Here is a 19,963-nt window from a genome sequence, read left to right as displayed (position 1 = left end):
CCCTAGGAATCATGGCATGGATGCCATGTGGCATGATCCTAGTCCAAACCGTGCACCTCTTCGTCTTCTTCTTACAATTGCCTTCTAGAAATCCTAAAAGTCTTCTTACATGAATGCCAAGTGGCATTGGCTCTTAGAAAAATGAAACCTTCTTCTTCTTCATTTTTGGGAACTTAAGAGCCATCTTGCATTTTTGCCAAATGGTACTAACCGAAACTCCCCCGTATCTTCTTCATGATTGAATTTTGGAAACCTAGGAATTTCTTATCCACATGGTGCCAAGTGGAAAATTCTTGCCATTATTGAAACCATTATTCTCCCTTCATCATTGTCTCATTGAAAACATTTTCACAAGAGACACCCCTTGAATGGGTGCCATGTGGTGCCATCTCTATGCTATCTGAATCACTCCTCCCTCTCTTTTATCATTGTTTGCTCTTGAGAACTCAAAGAGTCACTGTCCCTGGTTGCCAATTGGCAAAGACCATGAGGGCGGCGCATGCCTCTTCTTTTCCCATTTATTTAAAGCTCACATCATCTTATCATTAGTGATTGGGCTAGCTGAAGCCCTAATATGATGGGTTCTCATTGTGACATGCATGGGTTTCCTTCCCTAGATCTCATAATTGATTTATTGGAACCTTAAGGAAATTGTAGCATGCCATGTTGTCCTCTTTCCCTAGATGGCAGAAAATCACATGGGCCTAAGGACTTCATGGGCTTGGGCAACTGCCTTTTTCCTAATGTAGGGTAAATAAGCCTATTTTCAAACAAGGTTCTAACTATAACAACCCTAGGTTCAATGATTCTGTAGTCACTTTGGCCCTAATAGTGACTTAACATAACCTCCAAGTCCTACCCTTCGATTGGTGTTTCACAGGCGGCTAGCCAAAGATGGTGGACAATGTCTGCCACCCGTTCATTCATAAGTTTTTTTTAATTATAATTTTTAAAATTTTTTATTGTTTTGTAAATTATTTTTATGTTTTGATTTTGTTGATTTTCTAAACTTTATAGATGATTTTTATTGATTTTTAAAAAAGTTTTTATGTTTTATTGGTCCTGTTGACAATACATTTTTAAATATCAATTGTACATAATATGACACATATTGTCTTCTTCTTGATCATTACATAGCGATTAATTGTCTCATCAGTATTTTCTGACTATGATAAAGTTATGATGTAGTAAGACTTTATTATAACCATAGTGCTAGTTCTAAACTTTGTAAACAATTGTACTGATTTTGAAGAACTACAAACCATATAGACTTGAAAAGTAGTCATTCATGCCTTCAGAAGTGCCAAGTCTACAAAAAAAAAAAAAAAACTTTAGAAATGTGAACTTACAAACTAACGTGGCTTGATATGAGACATTAGATTTACTTTAACAATAAAATATCTCACATCTATCCATGTCAGTTTGTAAGTTCATTTTTGTAAGATTTATGTATAGACCAAATATATCAATTTTTGTAATTAGGCCATTAGATTAAATAACTAATAAATATATCGTACAAAATAAATAAGAGAACCCTCTTGACATATACAGTGTTGTGATTTACACACTCCAATTTCCATTAGCCAAAAAGAGAGTCTACACTTTTTAATAAAAAGTTAAACCACACCATATAATTTACACATTCTAAAACTCTAAAATAACAAATCCTAACTTGACCCTAATTTATTTTGTACCACCACCAGCCACCTTTGGGCAATGATCACTTGAGTAGTCTTCAATTCTAAGATCTAGATAGTGGTAGCTGTGAGAACGTGGTCTCTGAGGAACTCAAGACAGACTAGCACCCAAAGCCTTACAAACTGTCATGGCTGAAGAAGGGCAGTTAGGTCACCGTCGACCAACAGTGTTTGGTCTCATTTTTTATTGGTTGAAAGTATTTTGACAATGGGTGGTGTGACGTGGTATCCATGGATGCTTGCAATCTATTGCTAGGCAGGGCATGACAATATGATTGAAGCGTGATTCACGATGGGAGTAAAAACACCTGTTCCCTTTGAATTAAAGGGAAGAAGGCCACCTTAGCACCTCGTAGGGAGGGAGCTTCTTTTGCTCTTGAGGATGAAAATGGACAAAATTTTCTGTCAAAGGCTAGATTCTTGATGGAGGCAAACAAAGAAGGCATGGTGTTTGCGTTGGCGCCATGTGATGACCATATTGGGATGGACCATGAGATGTCGCCACCAGTTTAACAGATACTATCTAAGTTTGTAGATACTCTTATGGTCGGAAGACCTTTTCCCTTTCCTTCCATCCCTGAGAGATATACAACACCAGATTGACTTGATGCCAGGATCTAGTTTACCCAACAGAGCAACATATCGCCTCAGCCTTAAGGAATCAGAAGAATTGCAATGCCAAGTGTTAGAATTGTTAGAGAGGGGCTACATCCGTGAGAGTATGAGCCCATGTGCAGTTCTCGCCCTCTTGGTACCCAAGAAAGATGGTTCATGGCGCATGTGTCTAGACAGCAGAGCCAGTAATATAATCACCATGAAGTACATATTCCCAATTCCCCGCCTCGATGACATGTTGGATCAGTTGTCGGGCTCTAAGATCTTTTTCAAAATTGATCTTAAAAGTTGGTATCACCATATACAAATACACCTTGGCGACGAGTGCAAACGGTGTTCAAGATGCAACACGGTCTCTACGAGTGGTTGGTCATGCCCTTTGTGTTATCCAACGCACCCAAAACATTTATGAGATTTATGCATAAGGTATTGCGGCCATTTATAGGAAAGTTTTCTTTGTCTACTTCGATTATATACTCATCTAGAGTTTGACGTGGGAGACACATGTAGAGCACCTTTGAGCTGTTTTCAAGACGTTATGAAAGGAGTGTTTGTTCATCAACCGGAAGAAGTGCTCATTTTTTGCCACTTCTGTTACCTTCGATGGATTTTTTGTCTCTACAGATGGTGTCCACGCAGATCAATCCAAAGTAGAAGTCATTTTAGAGTGGTAAACACCCAAGACCCTACACGATGTGTGAAGCTTCCATGGATTGGCCTCATTTTATCTACGATTCATTTGCAATTTCAGCACTTTAATCACTCTAATTACTCCCATTACAGAGTGTTTGAAGGGGTGGTCATTCCAGTGGTCCGAGGAAGCAGAGACCAGTTTCTGGCTGGTAAAGTAGAAGATGACTGAAGCACCACTTCTGGCACTCCATGATTTTGAGAAGATCTTCTAGATGAATTGTGATGCTTCCAGGGTGGGTATTGGTGGAGTCCTGAGTCAAGAAGGACGACCAGTTGCTTTTGTCATTGAGAAACTATCAGGATCAAAGAAAAACTACTCCATGTACTACTTGGAGTTCTACGTCATTGTACGATTCTTGAAACATTGGCGACACTACTTTGTACAAAAGGCGTTCATTCTAATTAATAGCCATGAGGCGGTTAAGTACATCAACAGGCAACACAAGTTGAGTAGATGACATGCCAAGTGGGTCGCCTATCTGCAAGAGTTCACGTTCTCGCTAGGCACCAATTGGGGAGCTTGAACCAGGTTGCGGATGCTTTAAGTCGACGCGTGGCACTCCTCACCATGATTAGTACCTGAATGGCGGGCTTTGACACTTTCAGAGATTTGTACGCCAAATATTCGTCCTTTGGAAAGATTCTTATGGAAGTAACTAAGGGTAGGAAAAGTGATTTTCTTTTGCACGACGGTTTTTTGTTCCATTGCCTACAGTTGTGTTTGCCAGACTATCCCTGAGAGAGCACATTATATGAGAATTACATGGCGAGGGGCACTTTCGGCGAGAAAAGACTTTGGCTTTGATCGCTGCAGATTACTACTGGCCAAAGTTGACCAATGATGTGACACGATACGTGTCGAGATGTTTCGTGTGCCAAAGAGCAAAGGGATCGCTCACCAATGATGGCCTATACACTCCATTACCTGTACCTGATGGTCCGTGGCTTGACGTCAGTTTGAATTGTCTTTGGTTTACCCAAGACCCAACACGCCATGGATTCAGTCTTCATCGTGGTCGACCAATTTTCTAAGATGTCACATTTTGTAGTTTGCAGAAAGACCATGGACGCCACCCAGATCGCTCACCTTTATTTCATGGAGATTACTCACTTGCATGGTGTTCCTCAGTCTATCACCTCAGACCAGGAAACAAAGTTTATGAGTAATTTTTGGAAGAATTTGTGGGAAGAGCTCGGAAGCTGAACTCTAGAAGTGCCTACCACCCCCAAACGGACGGGCAAACTGAGGTGGTGAATTGACGTTTGGGCAACCTCTTAAGAAGTTTGGTGGGTACTACGCCAAAATAGTGGGACCTCGCCTTATCACAGGCCGAGTTTGTTACAACTGATCCAAGAGCCAGACTACTCGATTGAGTCCATTTGAAGTTGTGTACAATCAGAATCCACTGGGTGTCCTTGATTATGCCCTTGTCCCACGGATTGGTTTCCTAAAATTTAAGGTTGTGGAGATGGCAAAGCACATTCGGGGAGTGCACGACCAAGTCAAACAAGCAATTCAGGTGAGCAATACAACGTACAAGGTTCAAGCTAATAGTTGTTGCCGCCAGGTACTTTTTGATGTTGGAGATTTTGTTTGGGCTGTACTAACCTGTTATTGTTTTCTTGTTGACGAGGACAATAAGTTGAAGGATAGGAAGATTAGACCTTGTGAAGTTCTAAAAAAGATCAACTACAATGCATAGACTACGTCTTCCCAGTCCTGTGAGGACTTCGGGTTGATTCAATGTCAAACACCTCAACCCTTGCTTTGTCGATGATGGCATGAACTCGAGGGCAAGTTCTTTAGCATAACTCCTATTTTGTTTCGTCCGTTGTTTAACTAGCCATCAGAATAATCTCTTATTGTCAATTTTCCTGGTGTGAATTATTATCCATTTTCGTGGCTGGTGGTAGAGGTCGTGGTCAACGTGGATAGGTTCCGAATTAGGAAGTCCCTCCCCACGATCGTAGTGTACAGTACGCGATGATTGTAGATTTGCAGAGGCAAATAGCAGAATTAACCTAGCGTCTAAGGCAGAAAACCTAGAGGGTCAAACTTATGATCAAGAGTCTAATCCAGTTTTGAGAACCCATATCACAATCATGCTCCTTTTTGAGAGTATTGTGGTAGGGGGAGCGAGATGGAGACATAGGCTTTAGAGTGGATCTACCATAATTTTTTGGTAATCTGCAGGCAGAGGGCTTCAAATTGATGTTCCAGATCATATGAAAGTGAAACTAGTAGCCATGAAACTAAAGGGTCGAGTGTCTGCCTGGTGGGAGCAGTTGCAACGATCTCGGGAGCAAGATTGGTGATTGGGAGAAGATGAAGAAAAAGATGAAGGATCACTTTTGTCCTTTCAGATATACTCAAACCTTATTTCAACGACTTTACACTCTAGGTAGGGAATGAAATCTGTTGATGAGTACACCGAGAAGTTCTATTAGTTGGTGGCCCGAAATGATGTTTCCAAAACTGAAGAGCAATTGGTGGCACATTATTTGGGTGGTTTACGGAAACCTTTACAGGTCGTCGAATTTGAGCTATTAATGACTAATTTCTCAGTTGGGCGAGAAGACTTATTCCTCGGTTGGGCAAGGAGAAGGGGCGACATTAGTATTTTAACTATAACTTTGGCTACAGGTGTCAGAATCGCACATATGACCACAATCCAGAAAGCTCTCTTCGGCACGCACGTTGTGATCACCATGCTTGTCGATCCCAAAATTAACCGTTTTTCCTTCTGAATCGTCACTTTTAGTTAATTCTTCAATTTTTGGTGAATTTTATTTTATGGTAACGTTTATCTTTGGTAACAATTTTATTCTAGATTCTTAGGCTAAATTTTAACCAAAGTCATCTTATTCCGTATTCCATTATTAAGCCTTAATTACAATTTTGCCATTTTTTGTTATCTATTTAAGCCTGGCTAGTGGGTTTCAGAAGATCATCATTGAATTATTTTATAGTAAAACCCTAATCTCAGAGTTTATCTTTCTTTGCGATTTTTCTCAATCTCAATCTTTAACTTTCGTCCATTGTTTAACTAGCCGTCAGAATAATCTCCTATTCTGCCCGGCGTCAATTGGCATTAGAGCTTTAGCGTTTTCTTAGGGTGAATTATCGTCAGTTTTCATGGCTGGTGGTAGAGGCCGTGGTTGACAAGGATGGGTTCCAAATGAGGAAGTCCCTCCCTACAATTGTAACGTATAGGACGCGATGATTGTAGATTTATAGAGGCAAATAGAAGAATTATCCTATCATCTAGAGGCGCAAAACCTAGAGGCTCAGACTTATGATCAAGAGTCTGAATCCAGTTTTGAGAATGCGTATCACGATCGTGGTCCTTTAAGGAGTACTGTGGTAGGGAGGAGCGAGGTGGAGACCATAGCTTCAGAGTGGATCTACCAGAATTTTCTGGTACTCTATAGGCGGAGAGCTTTATTGATTGGTTGCACAAAGTGGAACGTATCTTTGAATACAAGGATGTCTGTGATCATATGAAGGTGAAATTAGTCACCATCAAGCTGAAGGGCCGAGCATTTGCCTGGTGGGAGCAATTGACGCGATCTCAAAAGAGACAAGGTTAAACTAAGATTGGCGACTGAGAGAAGATGAAGAAAAAGATGAAGGGTCACTTTTTGCCCTTCAAATATACTCAGACCTTGTTTCAGGGACTTCTCACACAGAGGCAATGAATGAAATCCGTTGATGAGTACACCGATGAGTTCTATTAGTTGGTGGCCCAGAATGATCCTTTCGAAATTGAAGAGCAATTTGTAGCACGTTATTTGGGTGGCTTGCGGCAACCTTTACAGGACGTCCTCGTCCTTCACTCACTGTGGGCTATTTTTGAAGCCTATCAAAGTGCTCTAATTGGAGAGAAACAACAAACCCGGCTACCTGTGCCAAGGGGCGATTAGAACACATGGGGGTTCCGTTCGCAGGAGACTTGTCCTACTCCACGGTCCACTCAAGGTTTGAGTTCGAACACAATTATTCGATACTTTAGATGCTGGGAGCCCGGCCATAGGGCGACAAAATGCTTAAAGTGTACCAACCTAAAAGGGGAAAAACCTTCTGATCAATGAAGACGACACAAAGGATGTTGAAAGCATGGGAAAACCAATCTATGACGAAGATGGCGAGGAAGGGGATCTCTTGCATGTATATGGTAACGAGATCCTTGTCGTCAGAAAGAGTTTACTAACTCCCAAGGGTGATTCGGGCGAGGACTGGTTGATGACTAATATATTTCACACTACCTGTATTATTTTCGAGAAGGTGTGCAAATTGATCATACATAGTGGTAGATGTGAGAACAAGATCTCCGGGGAAGTAGTTCAAAAGTTGCAACTCAAGACAAACCAACACCCGAAGCCATATAAACTGTTGTGTTTCATCGCCAAGTGCTAGAATTGTTAGAGAGGAGCTACATCCATGAGTGTATGAGCCCATGTGCAGTTCCCACCCTCCTGGTACCCAATAAAGATGGCTCATAGTGCATGTGTGTGGATAGCAGAGCCACTAACAGAATCACTGTGAAGTATAGATTCCCAATTCCCCATTTGTATGACATGTTGGATTAGTTATCAGGCTCTTATATCTTTTCCAAAATTGATCTTAAAAGTGGGTATCACCATATCCGAATACGCCTTGGCGACTAGTAGTAGACGGTACTCAAGACGCAACACAGTCTCTATGAGTGGTTGGTCATGCCCTTTGGGCTATTCAACACACTCAGTACATTTATGAGATTTATGCATCAGGTATTGCAGCCATTTATGGAAAAGTTTGTCATCATCTACTTCGATGATATCCTCATCTATAGTCCAACGTGGGAGACACATGTAGAGCACCTCCGAGCTATTTTTGAGACGTTATGAAAGGAGTGTTTGTTCGTCAACCGGAAGAAGTCCTCATTTTTCGCCACTTCTGTTACCTTCGTTGGATTTGTCGTCTCTACAGATGGTGTCCACACAAATCAATCCAATGTAGAAACCATTTTAGAGTTGCCAACACCCAAGACCCTACACGATGTAGGGAGCTTCCATGAATTGGCCTCCTTTTACTGACGATTCATCCGCAATTTCAACACTCTAATCACTCCCATTATAGAGTGCCTAAAGGGGCGATCATTCCTGTGGTCCGAGGAAGCAGAGACCAGTTTCTGGCTAGTCAAGCAGAAGATGACTGAAGCACCATTTCTATCACTCCCTGATTTTGAGAACATCTTTTAGGTCAATTGCGATGCTTCCGAGTTGGGTATTGGTGGCGTCCTAAGTCAAGAAGAACGACCAGTTACTTTTGTCAGTGAGAAACTATCAGGATCAAAGAAAAACTACTCCATGTATGACTTGGAGTTCTACGCCATTGTACAGTCCTTGAAACATTGGCAACACTATTTTGTACAAAGGACTTCATTCTGATTAATGAGCATGAGGTGCTGAAGTATATCAACAGGCAACACAAGCTAAGTAGACGACATGCCAAGTGGGTCGCCTATCTGCAAGAGTTCACATTCTGGTTGAGGCATAAATCGGGGAGCTTGAACCGGGTTGCGGATGCTTTAAATCGACGCGTGACACTCCTCACCACCATTAGTACCAGAGAGGTAGGCTTTGACACTTTCAAGGATTTGTAAGCGAAATTTCCATCATTTGAAAAGATTCTTAAGGAAGTAACTGATGGTAGGCGAAGTGATTTTCTTTTGCACGAAGGTTTTTTGTCTCTTCACCTATAGTTGTGTATCCCATATTGTTCCTTGAGAGAGCACATTATACGAGAATTACATTGCGAGGGGCACTTTGGGCAAGAAAAGACTTTGGTTTTGATTGTCGCATATTACCACTAGCCCAAGTTGACTAGTGATGGGGCACGATACGTGGCAAGATGTTTCGTGTGCCAAAGAGCGAAGGGAACCCTCACCAATGTTGGCCTTTACACTCTATTAGCTGTATCTGATGGTACATGGCTTGACATCAATATGGATTTTGTCTTAGGTTTACCCAGGATCCAATGCACCATGAATTCAATCTTTGTCGTGGTCGACCGATTTTCTAAGATGGCCCATTTTTTAGCTTGCAGAAAGTTCATGGATGCCACCTGGATTTTAAGGATATTGCTCGCCTACATGGTGTTCCTTGGTCTATCACCTCAGATCGGGATACAAAGTTTATGATTAATTTCGGAAAGAGTTTATGGAAAGAGCTTGGAATGAGGCTGAACTTTATTAGTGCCTACCACCTCCAAAATGGACTGGCAAACCGAGGTGGCGAATTGAAGTTTGGGCAATTTTTTGAGAAGTTTGGCGAGTACTAAGCCAAAATAGTGGGACCTTGCCTTATCATATGCAGAGTTTGCTTAAAACCAATCCAAGAAGTGGACTACTCGATTGAGTCCATTTGAAGTTGTGTATGGTCAGAATCCACTGGGTGTCCTTGATTTGGCCCCTATTGCACGGATTGGTCGCCTGAATGTTAAGGCCGAGGAGATGGTAGAACACCTTTAAGGAGTGCATGACCAAGTCAAACAAGCAATTCAGGCAAGCAATGCACAGTACAAGGTTCACGCCAATAATTGTCGCTGCTAGGACACTTTTTTATGTTGGAGATTTTGTTTGGGCTGTACTAACCTGTGATCGTTTTCCTATTGGCGAGTATAAGAAGTTGAAGGATAGGAAGATTCGACCTTGTGAAGTTCTCCAAAAGATCAACGAAAATGTATATAGACTACGTCTTCCCAGTCATATGAGGACTTCAGATGTGTTCAACGTCAAACACCTCAACCCCTGCTTTGTCGACGATGGCGTGAACTCAAGTGCGAGTTCTTTCCAACTTGGGGAGGCTGATGCAGGGGATTCAAGTCCGAATCTGAGTCCGATGAGATTCAGCTGACAAATGCAACATTAAAAGCACTGAGCTACTTTGAGAAGGTAGACCAACGCCAAACCTGGGAGGAGATGAGTATTCCTAAGATTCGGGTGTGAAGCGGCAGATTTGGGCGAGAAGCAGTATTCATCGGATTGGGGCGAGTAACGACTTATTTCTCAGTTAAGCGAGAAGACTTATTCCTCAGTTAGGCGAGGAGAAGGGACGACATTAGTATTTTAACTATAACTTTGACTATGAGTGCCAAAATCCCGCATATGACACCAATCCAGAAAGCTCTATTCGACGCGCACGCTATGGTCACCACACTTTACCTGGTGGGCCCCTTGTTGACCCCCAAATCAGCTATTTTTCCTTCCGAATCGTCACTTTTAGTAAATTCTTCCATTTTTGATAAATTTTCTTTTAATGGTAATATTTATATTTGACAACAATTTTATTTCCGATTCTTACGCTAGATTTTAACCATAGTTATCTTATTCCGTATCCTATTGTTTGGCCTTAATTACAATTTTTTCATTTTTCGTTAGCTATTTAAGTCCGACTTGTGTGCTTTAGAAGATCATCATTGAATTATTTTATAGTAAAACCATAATCTCAGAGTTTATTTAAGGGTTTTTCTCCGTTTGTGATTTTTCTTAATCTCAATCTCGAACTTTCGTTTGTTGTTTAACTAGCCGTCCGAATAATCTCCTATTGTGTCTGGCGTCAAAAGAATATCATTGAAAATATACATAAAAAAATAATTTGGTTAGAACGAAGGAAATAACGGCCATGTTGTATAAAAATAAACCTATTCGAAAAGTGCACGTTATAAATTATGGTAATTAAAATAAAATATATTTTATTTGATTAGAAAATATAGTGTAACTAGTAGATCTACAAAATATAATGAAAAGAATTTAGTTAAAAATAATAATAATAAAAGTTAAAAATAAATAATAGTTTATTATTATATAGAGTTTAGATGAATAATCTAATGTGAAATTAGATTTTAAATAGTTAGTATATGTAAAAGATAAAGAGTATGACACTAGAAAAATTTTAGTTAGTAAGATAGTCAAACTGATGCTAATGTTTTTCTTGGAGGGTATAAATAAACCTTTTACACGGATATCTTGTTTTAATCATGGCTTGAAAAAAGGGTTTGATTTACGGCGAATTGGTCTGAAACTGAACTGCTTTAATGAATTTTTGAATCGTTTATTGAACTATTTTAAGTTACGTTTAAATATTGAATTGAGTTGAATTGAGATAATAAAATATTATTAGAATATTATTTTTTAATATTATTATTATTTTAAAATTTTAAAAAATAGAATTATTTATTATATTTTGTGTTAGAATTTAAAAAAATTATAATAATAAATTGAGATGAATTGAGAGAGATTTAGTAACTAAACGAAACAGACCGATTTAGAGCACTGGCATTGACTTAGCCAAATGCTAGTGCTCAGTCAAATATAAAGAATTTGTGGGTAAATTTACTGGCATTGGATTAGCCATAACATCTTCATCCGAATTTTGATCTACAATCATTCTTCAAATTCATATTTGAAGAATACTGTAACTCAGTCATTTTATTTTTTAATTAATATTTCTCACCAAACACACTTCTTCTTTCTCCATTTCGTTTCTTTCCCACCATTTCTCTTCTCTCTCCACTTCAGTTTCTTTCCTACGGATAAAAAATTTTACATTTCCCTTTTCATTCCCCATCTCCATAAGCAACTCAGTCCAAGATAACCCACTTCTTCCTCGTCGCCAGCTCCTCCTTCGTATTGCTCACGCCAAAGCCCATTCTCACAGGTGAGTTTTCTCTTACTCTCTTTCTCTTCATTTTTCATGTTCTTGATTGAAAATTTCTTGTGTGAAATTTGAATGAAATTCGTAAGTGAAATTTGGGTGAATCTAGGTTGAGCTTAACGGCTAAAATTTGGGTGAAATTTGTTGGAGTTAGTGGGTTGGTGGGAATTAAAGATGGGTCGTGGTCCATGGCTAAAACAGAGTAAGGACCTGGGGTTTGTGTTGGTGGGAATATTGCCAGGTCTCTTCTGTTATGATTCCTAAGTTGTCCATGCTCTCTATTAGCTCTCGATATTCTATAGGTCTGAGGTCCATTGCTTTCCTAAAGTGAATATTGGAATCTTCCTTCATCTTTGATGTCCCCTAGCGCTTAGTCATATCAGGTGTAAGAACCTGGGGTTTGTGTTGGTGGGAATACTACTAAAGAGTAAGGACCAGAGTAAGAATATTGCTAAAGAAATTCAAATATGATAAATGATATTGAACAGTAACGTAGTCCATGGCTGAAACAGAGTAAGACCTAGGGTTTGTGTTGGTGGGAATACTACAAAAGAGTAAGGACCAAAATACTGAACAATAACTATATCACTTAATACCCATAATATTAAATTCAATCGTTAAGAAAGACATATGCCCTTAAGATATACTCTGGAACGTAGTTATTACAATCCTAATCTAGATCATAAATCTTACAATCTTATAAATCTTATAAAGAAAAAGATATTAACAAGAATCTTAATACTTGGGGCATATTGTTTTAAATATTTACTGAATTTGTTTTGTTACAGGAAGAAACTTATTGAAGTCAATGGTCAAATGACTACCTAATTATTTGAGTCAAAACAATTATTACATATTGAATGAGTTCAATTTTCTTTTGCAACATAGAAACATTCCGAAAGGGAGCTCGTTTGTTTTCAGAGATGAGATGAGATGAGTTGAGATTAAAATTAAAAAATTGAATAAAATATTGTTAGAATATATTTTTTAATATTATTTTTGTTTTGAAATTTGAAAAAGTTGAATTGTTTATTTTATTTTATGTGGAGATTTGAAAAAATTGTAATGATGAGGTGAGATGAGATGAGATGAGATGAGATGTTTCCTGAAAACAAACAAAGCCTCAAGCTCAGATTAATTTTTCTTTATGAGTAGAAGATATTAGATATAGCAATGTTTCAGCACCAAGGGCAGATGTGGATTTTTCTCAGATTTCAACACCGTATACTAGATAATTGTGTTTTTGATTTTGTTGGAAACTGGAACTTAATAGTTCACATTTGATGAGCATGGAAACTGTATAAATTTAGGAAAAGCAAATGAGGGTATTGTACTGGAAATATGTAGACTCCTCTTTGCATAAAAGATTAGTAAATAATAAAAATAATGGTTGTAAATATCAATATATTTCTTTCCCAATGATGAACATCATGTGTTTTTAGATTAGTGATCTTACTGCATGTGTTTTTAGATTAGTGATTGCACAGGTTGTGATAACGTGGGCAACAACTATATGTATCCATGAGCTGAATGTTTGCCTTTGTTTTCAAAGACTACATTTGATATGGTTGTTCATTGAATTAATGTTTGCCTTTTTACTCATTATCTACATATAATCTACGTCTGATTTTGTACAATAATAATCTCTTTAAGGATGGACGCCACATTTGATGAAGATCTCTTCTTCACCACCCTATTGGAAAGTGGTGAACAAGGTATCTCCAACACTCTAATGGGTAGCAATAATGATAATGTTGTACTCCAACCAACACGACTGGAAGGTGAAAAAAGGCCACCTAGTAAGAAATCTGCACGAGATGTGTCTTTCACCGTAGAGGAGGACAACCTCCTCGTGTCGGGTTGGCTCAACGTTAACATTGATTCTATTCGAGGAACTGACTAAAAATCTACACAAATGTGGGATAGAATATTGGATTATTACAATGAGTATAAGAAATCTAGCAATCCAGAACGTTCTGTTGTGTCACTGACCAATCGATGGTCGGTGATCAAAAAATGTACAAATAAGTTTTGTGCTGCTATAGCCCAAGTAGAATCATTGCATTCAAGTGGTGCAACGGAGCAAGACAAGGTATAAATTTCGAACTATTTCAAATATGCAAATTATTTAGAGAAATTATATTCTCACATTCTCCCTTGGCATATTTAGATTGAAAAGGCCAAAATCATGTATAGAGAGATTGAGAAATCCAGCTACACCATGGAACACTGTTGGTGTCTATTGAGACACCAACCAAAATGGCAGCAACATGTGTCAATGTTGTCAACAAGAAGGAAACTACCTGGGAAACGTTTAGCTATTGCAGACTCGACTCCAGTAGGAGACAACACAGTAGGTGAGAACGTTGAGGTCATTATTGAGAGACCTCCAGGCAAGAAGACTGAGAAAAAAAGGGAGAGAATGAGGAGGGCTACGGAAGCTTCAGACTCTGAATTTCATGCCTCCTTAACTCAGATACACGAGGATAGAGTCATGTTCATGCGGGAGAGAAGGCAAGAGGCCATCAAAGCGAACTCTGATAGGTCTGAATTAGTATCTGAAAAGAAGAGGAAGACCGATATGAAGATAATAAAATTGGATCTTGCTGGTATGAATGCAATGCAGCGAGAGTATTTCCAAAATCTTCAAAAGGAAATTTTTGAGGAATCTAAGAGGCGGTTTTCGTCTACATCTACATCTCCATCTCCATCTCAACCTTTCAGAGGTGTGTAGTCATTTATTGTCTATATTTTGGGTTGTTGTTATCTATTTAATATTATAATAAAACACTTTTTAGCTAGTTTTAGTGGCTGGGCAGCCACTATGTGCATAGGAAGTGCTGTATTTTAGGCTGTGATGTGGGCACTGTTGTTGTTATATTTTGCGTATTGCTGTAATGTGGGCCTCATGGGTACTGCTGCTGTTATATTTTGTGGGTAACAACTATATGTGAAATAAACTTCTTGGTTTTGTGCTAATTTTTATAAATTTTGAGGAGCAACTATATGTTTCTGTTGTTATATTTTTTAGGTTGTTGTATGTGGTCAGCAACTATGAGCTGCTGTTATGTGCGTGCTGCATCTTCTTAAGCTGATGTTATGTGTGGGCAGCAATAGTGGTCAGCAACTATAAGCTGACTAGTGCTTCTTTTTGAGTTGTCAGTTCTTTTTATCTCTTTGTAAAACTTGTGATTTGATTTGTAGTTGTCTTGAGAAGTTTTGTTTGAAGTTGTGATTTTATTTTATCTGTAAATTTTGGACAACAATTATGTAAGTGCTGAAAGTATAGATTGTTGGATTGTAAACAATAGTGGTAGTATTTAAATGATAATAGCAGTAGCACAACTTGTTGCTCAACTAAAAATGCTTGTGGGAGAGAGTTGTGAAAATAAAAAAGAAAATAATTATTGAGGTTTGTTGGGAATAGCTAGAGATTATGAAAAAATAAATAAATTAAAAAAATTATAGAAATTAAAAAAAATTATATTAAAAAATATATTTAAAAAATAATAATATTTTATTATTATAGAGAATGAAATAGCTAATTCAATGTGAAGTGAGAGTTTTGAGTCATTAGTTAAAAGCCAAAAAGTCATCATATTAGCCAAATTTTGACTTGGAGATAGCTAATCCAATGTGAATGCTGGCGGATTCTAGCCGATTTTAGACCGCCGATTCAAAATTGAATTTATTTTTAAATTGTATATGATTTTTTTTTTATAATTTCTTTCTAAAAAATACAATAGAACTTTTAGGGCGTTTGGATTCGCAAGTTATCTCAGTTCATCTCAGCTCATCTCAACTCATCTCACTACTATTCATTACTATTCAACAACTTTAACTCATAAATCTCACTACTATTCACAACTCATCTTATTATTATTCACAATCAATCTCAACTCATCTCATCTCAAGTTATTTCAAGTCATATTCGAATCCAAACATCTAAGGGCAGGATTGGGGCATAAAACAAAACACAAAATTCTCATCTGATCTCATCTCATTATTACACATTTTTCAAATCTCCATACAAAATATAATAAACAATTCAACTTTTTCAAATTCCAATACACATTTTTCAAATCCCAAAACAATAATAATATTAAAACTTAATATTTTAAACTTCAAAACAAAACACAAAATTCTCATCTCACTCCCCAAACCTACCCTAAGTCTCTTAATTTTCCTTCTATTTATGGTACCACACGTGCGAAAGGATTATTAAAAGCTTATCATATTAACAACAACATCGGACGAGAATCCGACGAGGTTTGCGTTGGAAGCCTCCAGATTGTGGCTAAGCAGCGACTTAATTGATCTATAAAGATTGGTATATCTTTCGGTTAAAGCTTCCTGAAAACTTGAAAGAATTTCTTTCATTTGTTACTTTTTCTTTTGTACTCTAGCTTCACATTTACTATCCTAAACCCTAAGCTTCCGTGGGAAATTTCTTATAATGTTTGTATTCATCGATCCATCACACAACTTTTATTTTGCTGATAAATTTTTCTGTGGGGTTGCAATGCTTAGGGTTTCGCTAAGCTTGTTTCTGGTTTTCTGTTATCTTGGATCTTCATCGAGTTCAATCCATGGCAGACGGGAACGAGGATAATCAATGCAAGAGTCCAATGGTATCAACCGATGTTAGTGTATCCACCGGTAATATTAATGCAGAAACTCTTAAATGTTTAAAATTTTGATTGTTTCTGAAATAATAAGACATCAAAAGAACACTTTGATGATGTTTATTTGCTTCACTGCTGTAGTTTTTGGCTGATCGCAACTCACTCGTCTAATTGTTTTTACATTGCCATATCTATGTTTTCTTCTTAGCAATCCAACTTGTTCCTATTTCCTCTTTTTTCTTTTGACAGGAATCTATTAAGCTGAGCTTTCTTTTTGTTCTAACTTATATAGTTGTTTTTTTTTTTTTTTTATTGTAGATGATATTATTGAAAAATACTTAATTCTTAATTCTAATTTCATCAGTATGATTTCAAATGAAACTTCATGTGGAGTGACGTCTCTGGTCTTCTTATTGTTGGTACCCCTATGATTGGTCTCGTTAGAATGATTACTTTTATATTCTGATTGACAAACGCTAGTACCCAGGTTGATTTTCTCTGGAGCTGATGTCTTTCAAATTCTTAGATAATGCATTTCTTTGATTTCTTTTAATGCTTTGCTATTGAAGTTTTTAAGTACTGCGTGTAGAAGTTTTTCTTTTTACCTATAAAAAAATATTTGTATTTTTTTTTTTTAAATCTTGATGTAGCAGATAAAATTAAAGAGAGGTGTACAGACCAGAGAGAAGCCCATGTGGGGGAGCCTAAATGTGTTATGTGTGGCCGCTATGGAGAGTATATATGTGCTGAGACAGATGATGATATTTGCAGTTTGGAATGTAAACAAGCCCTACTATGCAGGGTTGTCAACTCACAATCGTTAGTTGGTATCCAAACTCCTCAAATATTACCTGCAACTGATGAGTGTTTTTATGTTAGAGAGAACAGTAACTCAGGATCTCAGTCTTTAACTATGGATGAGACTAAGTCGCTTAGAAGCAAACTTGAAATTCAGGTGAGGGGTGAATTGGCTGTGGCACCCATCTTATCATTCTCTTCATGTAATCTTCCTCAGAGGCTTCTTCAAAATATAGATGCAGCAGGATATGACATGCCCACACCTGTGCAGATGCAAGCAATCCCAGCTGCTTTGATAGGCAAAAACCTTCTTGTTTCGGCTGACACGGGCTCTGGGAAAACAGCTTCCTTTCTCATTCCTATTGTTTCTCATTGTGCAAATATTCGCCTTGAGAGGTCCTCAAACCGGAAAAATCCATTAGCAATGGTTCTAACACCAACTAGGGAGCTCTGTATACAGGTTGAAGAACATGCCAAGTTACTTGCAAAGAGTTTGCCTTTCAAAACTGCACTTGTTGTTGGTGGTGATGCTATGGCTGGTCAACGACATCGCATTGAGGGAGGAGTGGAACTAATCATTGGAACTCCAGGGAGGCTTATTGATCTTTTATCCAAGCATGATATTGAACTAGAGGATGTAAAGATATTTGTACTGGATGAGGTGGATTCCATGCTTCAAAGGGGTTTCCGAGATCAGGCCATGCAAATCTTTCAGGCTCTATCGCAACCGCAGGTCTTGATGTATTCAGCAACAATCTCACAAGAGGAAGTAAAGATGGCTAGCACTATGGCAAAAGATATTGTTTTCATCTCTGTTGGCAAGCCTAACAGACCAAGTAAGGCTGTGAAGCAGCTAGCTATCTGGGTTGAGTCAAAGAATAAAAAGCAAAAGCTTTTCGACATTTTAATCAGTAAGAAGCATTTTATGCCACCTGTTGTGGTGTATGTTGGTTCGAGAGTTGGGGCAGATCTCCTATCTAATGCAATTACAGTCAGCACTGGGATGAAAGCTTTATCAATCCATGGGGAAAAGACCATGAAGGAGAGGAGAGAAATCATGCGGTCGTTTTTAATGGGAGAGGTTCCTATTCTTGTGGCCACTGGGGTTTTGGGTCGTGGTGTTGATCTCTTGGCTGTGAGACAGGTAATAGTGTTTGACATGCCTAATTCCGTCAAGGAGTACATCCATCAGATAGGGAGGGCGTCCAGATTGGGAGAGGAGGGTACAGCAATTGCATTTGTGAATGAAGAAAATAAGAATATATTTCCAGAGCTGATTAAAATCTTAAAATCTGCTGGAGCAGCTGTACCTCGGGAGCTTGTTACTTCACGATATGCAGCTGGTTCATTCTCTAGTGGCAAGGGCCAGAAAAGGAGAAAGCATGGCTGCTGAAGTCTCAATTGCCTTATCTATTTTCTGGCTTCAAGTCAACTTGTTGGAAATATTTAATGAGTCACACAGACAACTTCTCATAGGATAAGGCAAAACGAAACTTGTGGACTCACTGAATACTGAATAGCCGCATAATGCTGATAGCACTCTCCAATGCTAATATAATTTTGTTGTGCAGTTGTGGCAAAAAGTACATAGAACCAGTCCCATCCTGCTTGTACTCAGAGTACAGCCAAAAACTACTTTGATTTGCAGTCTAGAAATCAGATGTTGGACATAGGTTGTGAAATTCGAGGGATTCTTATGGTTTGTAAATATGCTGTCCTGGGAAATGTTTGTTTGCATGATGAAGTGAACAGAGTGCATATTGGAGCACTATTTTGAATTACTGAGGGCAGTGAGCAATTTCTATTGGATTTGTGTATTAAGAAGAAAATGACGCACGCCCCTTTCTCTGGTTGCCAAAAGGTATGCTGAACAGTATTCTGTACAATGGGTCTACGAGTTTTTTCATAGCATGAGAGACAAATTTCAAAGTAAGATTCTTGCCGTCTTGAGCATATCCGGTCTAAACGAAGAGCTTTAACAGACATTAGTGGTCTGTTATTTTTTTCCATTTTCAACTGAGAACTGTGATTTTTTTTTTTTTTTTCCTGGTAATTGCCATACAATCTCTATTCTAGTATCCCTACATTTTAACTGTCATAAACTAGAATGCAGGTTATTCTTTTTGTCTGAAATTTTTCGAAAATTGTTGGGAATCTAGGGTACGTAGACAGATCTGATATAAGAATTCAGACCTGATATGATTAGAGCTACTTTTTATTTTTGGACATGCTGGACCACAAAATAAAAGAGTAGGAATAACTACCTACTTTTTATGACGACCTACTTTCCACGGGAAAATGTTTTATCTTTGGAGAAATTATTATTGGGACTCGTCTGGATAGTAGGATAAGATGAGATGATTAAAATATTTTTTAATGTTATTATTATTTTAAGATTTAAAAAAAATTGAATTGTTTATTATATTTTATATGAGAATTTGAGAAAATTATAATGATGAGATGAGATGGGTTGAGAGTATTTCTGTATTCAAACGAGACCTTAATTTTTCTTTATGTAACTTCACAAAACATAAATGAAAACAGTATTTCATCAAATAGAACAAATTTCTCTAAAAATTCCAAAACTCTTAGAAATATAACTACAAAATTAACTAACATATAAAAGTGCCTAAATCCAGCCGCATTAGATAACCGATCATAACATAACAATTCGAAAAGTCGAATATTTTGTCCCAACACTCACAGAAAGTCTTATACGTTCATAGAAACCCTCCTTTTTCATTCTCTACTAGTAATGACCAGAATAAAGCATTGGAGAATGAGAACTTTATAGAAAAGAAAAATTACGTCAGCAAGAATAGCCTACTCTTTTGCGAG

At 38.0% G+C, this 19,963-nt stretch overlaps 2 protein-coding genes across 3 annotated transcripts; both read left to right on the top strand.

Annotated features, from left to right (window-relative positions):
* The first annotated feature begins 11,571 nt into the window (after nt 1–11,571).
* Nucleotides 11,572–14,852, top strand: LOC108997806 (glutathione S-transferase T3-like). Its single transcript, XM_018974178.2, has 4 exons — nt 11,572–11,705; nt 13,356–13,794; nt 13,873–14,428; nt 14,734–14,852. The coding sequence occupies exons 2-4, from the start codon at nt 13,618–13,620 to the stop codon at nt 14,790–14,792; spliced, it is 792 nt and encodes a 263-aa protein (XP_018829723.1). The 5' UTR covers nt 11,572–11,705; nt 13,356–13,617; the 3' UTR covers nt 14,793–14,852.
* A 1,084-nt stretch (nt 14,853–15,936) lies between these two features.
* Nucleotides 15,937–19,279, top strand: LOC109006132 (DEAD-box ATP-dependent RNA helicase 41). Of its 2 annotated transcripts, none has more exons than XM_018985310.2 (3): nt 15,937–16,032; nt 16,233–16,361; nt 16,981–19,279. In XM_018985310.2, the coding sequence occupies exons 2-3, from the start codon at nt 16,292–16,294 to the stop codon at nt 18,516–18,518; spliced, it is 1,608 nt and encodes a 535-aa protein (XP_018840855.2). In that variant the 5' UTR covers nt 15,937–16,032; nt 16,233–16,291; the 3' UTR covers nt 18,519–19,279. The 2 variants fall into 2 exon arrangements, with proteins under 2 accessions (XP_018840855.2, XP_018840854.2); XM_018985309.2 differs by having other exon boundaries at nt 15,946–16,032; nt 16,978–19,279.
* Nucleotides 19,280–19,963: the final 684 nt, after the last annotated feature.

Source organism: Juglans regia, chromosome 5 (genome assembly GCF_001411555.2).
Source record: "Juglans regia cultivar Chandler chromosome 5, Walnut 2.0, whole genome shotgun sequence".
Taxonomy (NCBI): domain Eukaryota; kingdom Viridiplantae; phylum Streptophyta; class Magnoliopsida; order Fagales; family Juglandaceae; genus Juglans; species Juglans regia.
This window is presented reverse-complemented; position numbering and strand designations above follow the sequence as displayed.

Coding starts and splice junctions, on each gene's coding strand:
- LOC109006132 (XM_018985309.2), top strand. CDS start 16,292: ATGGCAGACGGGAACGAGGATAATCAATGCAAGAGTCCAATGGTATCA. Junction 16,362..16,977: donor CGATGTTAGTGTATCCACCG/GTAATATTAATG, acceptor ATCTTGATGTAG/CAGATAAAATTAAAGAGAGG.
- LOC108997806 (XM_018974178.2), top strand. CDS start 13,618: ATGTGGGATAGAATATTGGATTATTACAATGAGTATAAGAAATCTAGC. Junction 13,795..13,872: donor GTGCAACGGAGCAAGACAAG/GTATAAATTTCG, acceptor TGGCATATTTAG/ATTGAAAAGGCCAAAATCAT. Junction 14,429..14,733: donor TCCATCTCAACCTTTCAGAG/GTGTGTAGTCAT, acceptor TATATTTTTTAG/GTTGTTGTATGTGGTCAGCA.